The following is a 6,938-nucleotide window of genomic DNA, read 5'->3' on the forward strand; positions in this document are numbered from 1 at the left end:
TATCAAAAACTTTTTCCCACAACATTCTTCTTTGTGCACATCAAAAGCAAATTTAATTTTTTGCACAGGTAGATTACATACTGTACATAGTCAATGCAAACAATAAGAGCGATTTAGGCGACGCGAATATTCACCTCAATCACGTCTTCTGCATGTTGAAAATTTTCAACTTGAGTCGGAAATTTGCACGACACTTTGTTGTGAATTTAACCTTTGCGAAAAATTTGTCGGAACGACATAGAAAGCAGACGAAACACAATAAATGCGATCATTGCTTTTATGGATGCCTGCTGTGTGAAAATGCAGTTGTGTACGACAGTTCTGGGAGGCAATAATACAGAAATACTTTGACAGACTTTGCTCAGGCATTTCAGAATAAACATAACATTTCAGGTTATGTGCAACAAGATCAGTTCGCTTGTTAGTGAGGTTATGCCATCCCATAGCGCAAAGTCAAATGACTTTTCTGATGCACATAGAGGAATTTGTTCGGCAAATGCGTTTCCATCTGCCATTATTCGCATTAACACCTTTTCGCACAAGACAAAAACCACATCAAGTGAGTGTAACAACTTTTTTGCAAATAAACTTTAACAATTTTTTTTTACTAAATTCAAATTTTGCACATTAAAATTAAAATGAATAATGAAAATGTGTGATGTGACCTCTTTAAAAATGGAAAGGATGCATTCCTGTATGCATGATAATATACCCTGCATGATAGCTAAAGTATTGTTTAAAGCATCTGTAAAGCATAGTGGGTCTCGGTTAATAAATATTTTCTGCTCTCTTTTCTTTCCTAAGGCTGCGGTAAGTGTTGTTGTGAACTGTGTGTGTGCTGTTTTACTCATTGTCAGGCAAGTTTTGCTTTGACCATAATAGTCTCACTAAACTACTGTTTGTTTGTCTGCTTGCATATTGCCTTTGGATTAGAAAGAGCCTTTTTCTGTGTTCTGCTAGAATCCCTCATCAATCTTTAAAACATCCTGTCATCTGAACATCCTGTCATTTCTTCATCCCGGTTGAGCTAGAGAGCACTCTGACTCTTTGTTTACTGAGGAAGTCATTGTTAAATGGGTTTGGACCATAAAAATGAGCTTGGCAACACTTAGAGAGCTCTTTCGCTATACGCTGTGCACATTTACCTCACAGAAGCCATGAGGTTTTATTGCTTGACCTGTTTCAACAAAAATTCAGTGAAAGCTTTGTGTACTGCATAAGTGCTGACATCTCAAAATTGTCTATGTTGGCCAACAGAGAATAAAAGATAGCACAGATTATTAAAAGATAACATGAATTCTCTGAAGTGCAGGAGACGTGATATTGATAGTCTGAGCTCTGCCACGATGTGTCATCAGGTTTGCCTATGAAATCCTGAATACGCTGTTTTTTTCAGACAATATCAGAGGCTACATTCACACTGCAAGCCTTAGTGCTTAGTTCTCCGATTTCTGTTCACATTGTCGTTTTAAATGTGGCCAATATCAGATTTCCAGTGTGAACAGATCGGGGTTCTGACCTAACCCGCATGCGCAAAAGAGCGAAGTGAACAAGGTTTCCAAATTTTCACAACAAAATCAGCCCATATCTCACAACTAGTCCTAAACTAGCCCAGTTGTGTTCAGGCAGGTTAGTGGGGTCTAAGTTGAAAAACACACCACAGCGACAGAGGAGAAAGTTGCCATATTCCGTTGGGAAAATGTGGATTTGGCAACATTTGCGCAGCATGCCGTCATACAGAAGTAAACAAGGAGGATATAAAGTAATCGATTATGCATTTATTTAGAGTGTGATCTGCTGCAGAAGCCAGCTAAATTACCGTTCACACTGCGGTCACATTGCAAAACATCTGAAATGGATCAGATTTAGTACCACATATGGAAGTGGCACAAATCAAAATTGAAATGATCAGATTCCATGCAGTTTGTGCTGTTCACACTGTCATGACAAAAACAGATCTGAGTCACATGTGTGCAAAAAAACATTCGCCTGCGGTGTGAACGTAGCCAAAGTGTCTATTCATATGTCATAACTTTTCATTTCCACCTGTGTGATGTAGAGGTTTGTTGATTATGGGATTGAACCTAGATTGTGTTGGCTGTACATTAATAGCTTCATCAGTTTATACATACTGTATATCACACAAATTGTGACTGAAATGTTGTGTGTGTTTCAGGGTTTCTTTGAAGATGAGGATGGAAAGGAATATATCTATAAAGAACCAAAATTCACTCCTCTATCAGAAATTTCCCAGCGTCTCCTCAAACTTTACTCTGACAAATTTGGCCAAGAAAATGTGAAAATGATCCAGGACTCTGGCAGGGTAAGACAATTCACACTCAAATTTGATCATTATTCTGTGAATAGGTAAAAGCTCAGGAAATCTTGAATATCTGAACACATGTACACAGATTGCACTAGTACAAAAGTTCACCGTAAAAATTAGATGTTAATAGAACGTAAAGCAACAGTTCACCCAAAAATAAAATATTAGTCATCATTTACTGTGTGACTTTCTTTCTTCTGTCTAACATAAAACAAGATATCTCATATAATTGAAGTCAATGGGCTCATGTGTTGTTTGGATCCCAACATTCTTTGGAATTTCAATGTTTGGAACCCCCTAAGGGAATTATTTTTATTTATTTTTTTGGGGGGGCTTGTAGTAACATTTGAAGCCCAAACTTTGCATGGCTTAAAATGTCAAGTTGTCAAACCTAACCCTAACCCTCACAGGAAACTTTGTGCATTTGTACTTTCACAAAAAACTCATTCAGTATGATTTATAAGCGTTTTTAAAAATGGGGACATGGGTTATGTCCTCCTACTGTAAGTCACCCTCTTCTTGTAATACCTGTGTCATACCCTTGTCATTATACAGAGTTCGGTCCTGATATGTCACAAAAACATGCTCACACACACACACACACACACACACTAACTGGTCTCCTCCCACCCTGATGTATCACATCTCATCTATCTCAGGTCAACCCTAAAGATCTGGAGGCAAAGTTTGCCTATATCCAAGTGACGCACGTGACGCCGTATCTAGAGGAAAAGGAGCTTGAAGAGAGGAAGACAGACTTTGAGAGGAGCCACAACATTCGGCGCTTTGTGTTCGAGACGCCATTCACTGAGTCAGGAAAGAGGCACGGTGGGGTCGAAGAACAATGTAAACGGAGGACGGTGCTCACCAGTGAGTGATCACTATCACTGACCCCAGAACAGATACTGCAGAGAATACAAAGAACACACATAACAGAAAAACATTTAGTTTTTTTTATGCTACAAAACTTAAGTTAGCAATAAAACCCTTGTGTCTCTGTTTGTCTGCCATCTAGCCGAAAGGTTCTGATCATGGTGAGGAATGGTTCCAGTTACATTTCCACTTTAGCATGGTTAGCTAACTGTGCTTATCCATTCTACTGGATCACTTGTAGTTATGTGATGATGGCTTTCTAGTACTGTAGTACAGTATTTTTCTACATGCTGTTTTCATTAGCCTTGATGAACATGCACATAAATGCACACTACGAATCAATCACCAGTTCTAAAATACATTGTAATTCTGATTACCAGGCACTGAATTTGAAAAAGAAACTGCAACCAGTTCAGCATGGGTCATCATGATTTTGCAAAGAGTTTAATGTTTTGTTAGACAGACAAGCCTATTAATATATTTATTAATATTAATATATGAATTAATCTAAGTAAATTTAAAACACACAAAATGATTTGAAAGCACTTTGAGAATCAATTCTGTATGTATTCATTACATTTACACAAAAGCTCCACACATTTGATCAAAAATACAGTAAAATTGTAAAATATTATTAAAAATGGAATCCCAACCTTGCATAAAAAATTACTTTTTGTGTTCATATTGTATTGCAAACAACTGCTGCTGTTGAAGGGTTTTTTCCTGAAAGAAAGAAACTTTTGAATTGTGGAGTACATGTAGTTCCTTAATCTGTAACTTCCCTAAATCGTTAGTGTATTGCATTCACCATATAAGTGAACCCGTTCGCAGGGAAACAAGACTTCATGAACATATGTCCTCGGCCTCCATATGGTGTAATCCATTGATTACCCGGCTATTCTTTGAACACTAATCTTTAATGATTACATTTTAGTCTGTATTTACTGTATTAACCCTGTACACCCTGATCTTGAGCTCTGGGCTGCAGTTGTTCAAAAACAATTAATCCATGACTTTGTCTCAAGTTGTTAGTGTTGTTTAGTGTTGCAAAAGCAACCAGGAAAATTCAAAGTTGAACCCTGATCTTCATCCTGTGTTAATTTTTCCAATCAGATCTGGCCACTGAGGCAGAATGACCTTCTTAGAAAGTGTGTTCTAAATAAACCACTTTTCTTAGTTTCAAGGTGTGCCATCCGCATGGAACATAAATTCTGATTACTGCACAAACATGAGTAGATTTCAGCTTGGTCCTTAATGTGTTTGTTCTGACTTCTAACCATCCCTTCTCTGAACTTACTATTGCATTCACTTAATGTTTATTTACTCTGTCTTCTCCTATCTCTCTGTTTCAGCCACACACTGTTTCCCATATGTAAAGAAGCGCATAGCAGTGATGTATCAGCACCACACAGACCTGAGTCCCATCGAGGTGGCCATAGATGAGATGAGTGGGAAGGTGGCAGAACTCAGAGCCCTTTGTGCAGCCAGTGAGGTCGACATGATCCGCCTGCAACTTAAGCTGCAGGGAAGCATTAGTGTACAGGTGTGTGTGAGACACATATGAACACACATCATCAGCCTGTTCCAAAAGCAACCTAAACAACACTTTTAGGCATTGTGATGCAGAGCCTGTGACAAAGATACTTTGTTTTGTTTAGGCAAAACACTGTACCATTTGATTCCAGAATGCACTGCAATGAATTTAACAAATATTACATTCAAGATACAGTATGTCTTAAGAAATTTGTGCAAAATGTCAATTTTAAATTAATTTTATTCATCATTAAAAATGATCAGTAAAAAAAGTTTCTTTTGATTAAAGTGTACCATTTGAATCAATATTTTACCCATTATTTACTGTATATGCACTTTCTTTTTTTTTTTTTTGGCTTTTTAGTATATAAATGTAATATAAGCAACATGCTTATATTTAAACTATTAGCCAATGAGAAGATATATAAAAAAAATCCAAGTGGCATGAAAACTTTGGAAATTATGTCATGTAATCATTTTATTTTATTTACTTTTTTTTTCTTCAGAAAAACATCTATTTTACATATTTTTTATGAAATAAAAATGAAATAATACTTTTATTCAGCAAGGATGCATTATTTTATCAAAATGTCAAAAAAAAAACATAGAAAATATGTATTAATTTTTTTTAAAGCATCTTATAGACCAATGTCTAGCAATGTCTTCTTTAGACTAATAATGCAACAACTAGGTGTCCTCTAACAATAAAATCAGTCAGTAAACAAAAGACAACAAGACACCACACTAGATGTAGAAACAAAGCAATTGTGTTGATTCACACTCACATTTTTACCCCAAGTTTGGCATGTTTAGAATTCACTTAAGACATTATTGAGTTCCTTTCTTCCTTGTAGGGCAATTTTGCATGGATTTACATTTTTGCATGAAGACCTTTTTAGCCATTTAATTCCCACAAGAGCAGCAAGCCTTCCCCCAAATACACTTTCGCCATTATATCACACACTCAGGTTTAAACTGACCTGTAAATGACTTTTTTCTTAAATACTTCTTTCTCTTCAGGTCAATGCTGGGCCACTTGCATATGCCAGAGCTTTCCTTGATGATGCCTGCGCCAAAAAATACCCAGATAACAAAGTCAAACAGCTTAAAGAGGTCTTCAGGTAAATGAACACCATTTGAAATGCCTTCTAAAAATCTCCACACAAGCACCAGCTTTCTTATCTGTGTGTGTATATGGTGTTTGTGTGTGCAGGCAGTTTGTTGAAGCATGTGGCCAGGCTCTAGCTGTGAACGAAAGGTTGATCAAGGAGGACCAACAGGAATATCATGACGAGATGAAAGCCAGTTACAAAGACCTGGCCAGAGAGCTTTCACACATCATGCATGAACAGGTAACCATACACAGTGGCACATCGCAGATCTTCTTTCGCTTATACAAGCAGAAACACACTTTGAAAGTGTGTCTTTAAAAAGAAGTCTCACCCAGGCTACATATACTGAATCAAAAATACAGTAAAAACACTGATGTTATTAAATATGAATACAAATGAAAGTAACTGTTTTCCTTTTGAAAGTATTTTAAAATGTAATTGATGACAAAGCTACATTTTCAGCAGCTTCAGTAATTAAACTAATATGCTGATTTAGTGCTGAATTATTAATAATGTTTAGTATTATTACTGTATTATTATCATATGATATGTTGCCTAATTTTTCAGGATTCTTTGGATAGAAAGTTTAATCACAGCATTATTTAATAATATTTTTTGTAACATTATCAATTTCTTTATTGTCCATTTTCATCAATTTCATGTCTATTATTTTTAATGTTAAACAATGGTAATTTGTCATAGTTTCCATAAAATATTAAGCAACAAATATATAAAAAAAATAGTTACTTTAAACTATAATATTTCATAATATTGCTGTTTTTACTGTCTTTTTTTTGTATTTATTTTTATTTTTAATCAAATTAACACAGATTTGGTGAGCATAAGAGACTTCTTTAAAAAAACATTTAAAAATCATAATAATTCCACTTTTTTGCCACAATTACACTAGTAGGTTACCCTGAATGTTTGGTTCATTTTTAATATTCATGATATTTGTTCTCTCTTTTGTGCTGGCCTCTGTAGATCGGATGGTAATAATGCACACAATTAATCAGACATGAAAAACAATACTGTAGAGTTCAAGTGTGAGCTTGATCTGTTCTTTCTCACCCTGCACTCTTCCTCTACATCAG

At 35.8% G+C, this 6,938-nt stretch overlaps 1 protein-coding gene across 6 annotated transcripts in view; it reads left to right on the forward strand.

Moving 5' to 3' along the window:
- The window catches only part of LOC127959233 (dedicator of cytokinesis protein 9), an 82,234-nt gene that overhangs the window by 74,248 nt on the left and 1,048 nt on the right, over positions 1 to 6,938 (forward strand). For 5 of the 6 annotated variants that reach the window (XM_052558285.1, XM_052558287.1, XM_052558289.1 and 2 more), the window contains exons 48-52: positions 2,177 to 2,323; positions 2,986 to 3,196; positions 4,552 to 4,742; positions 5,753 to 5,853; positions 5,946 to 6,084. In XM_052558285.1, the coding sequence (XP_052414245.1) occupies positions 2,177 to 2,323; positions 2,986 to 3,196; positions 4,552 to 4,742; positions 5,753 to 5,853; positions 5,946 to 6,084 (789 nt within the window). Of the gene's footprint in view, positions 1 to 804; positions 2,154 to 2,176; positions 2,324 to 2,985; positions 3,197 to 4,551; positions 4,743 to 5,752; positions 5,854 to 5,945; positions 6,085 to 6,938 lie in introns of those variants that run through there. The other variant, XM_052558290.1, reaches the window with a different exon arrangement.

The sequence above is a fragment of the Carassius gibelio genome, chromosome B6 (assembly GCF_023724105.1).
Source record: "Carassius gibelio isolate Cgi1373 ecotype wild population from Czech Republic chromosome B6, carGib1.2-hapl.c, whole genome shotgun sequence".
Taxonomy (NCBI): domain Eukaryota; kingdom Metazoa; phylum Chordata; class Actinopteri; order Cypriniformes; family Cyprinidae; genus Carassius; species Carassius gibelio.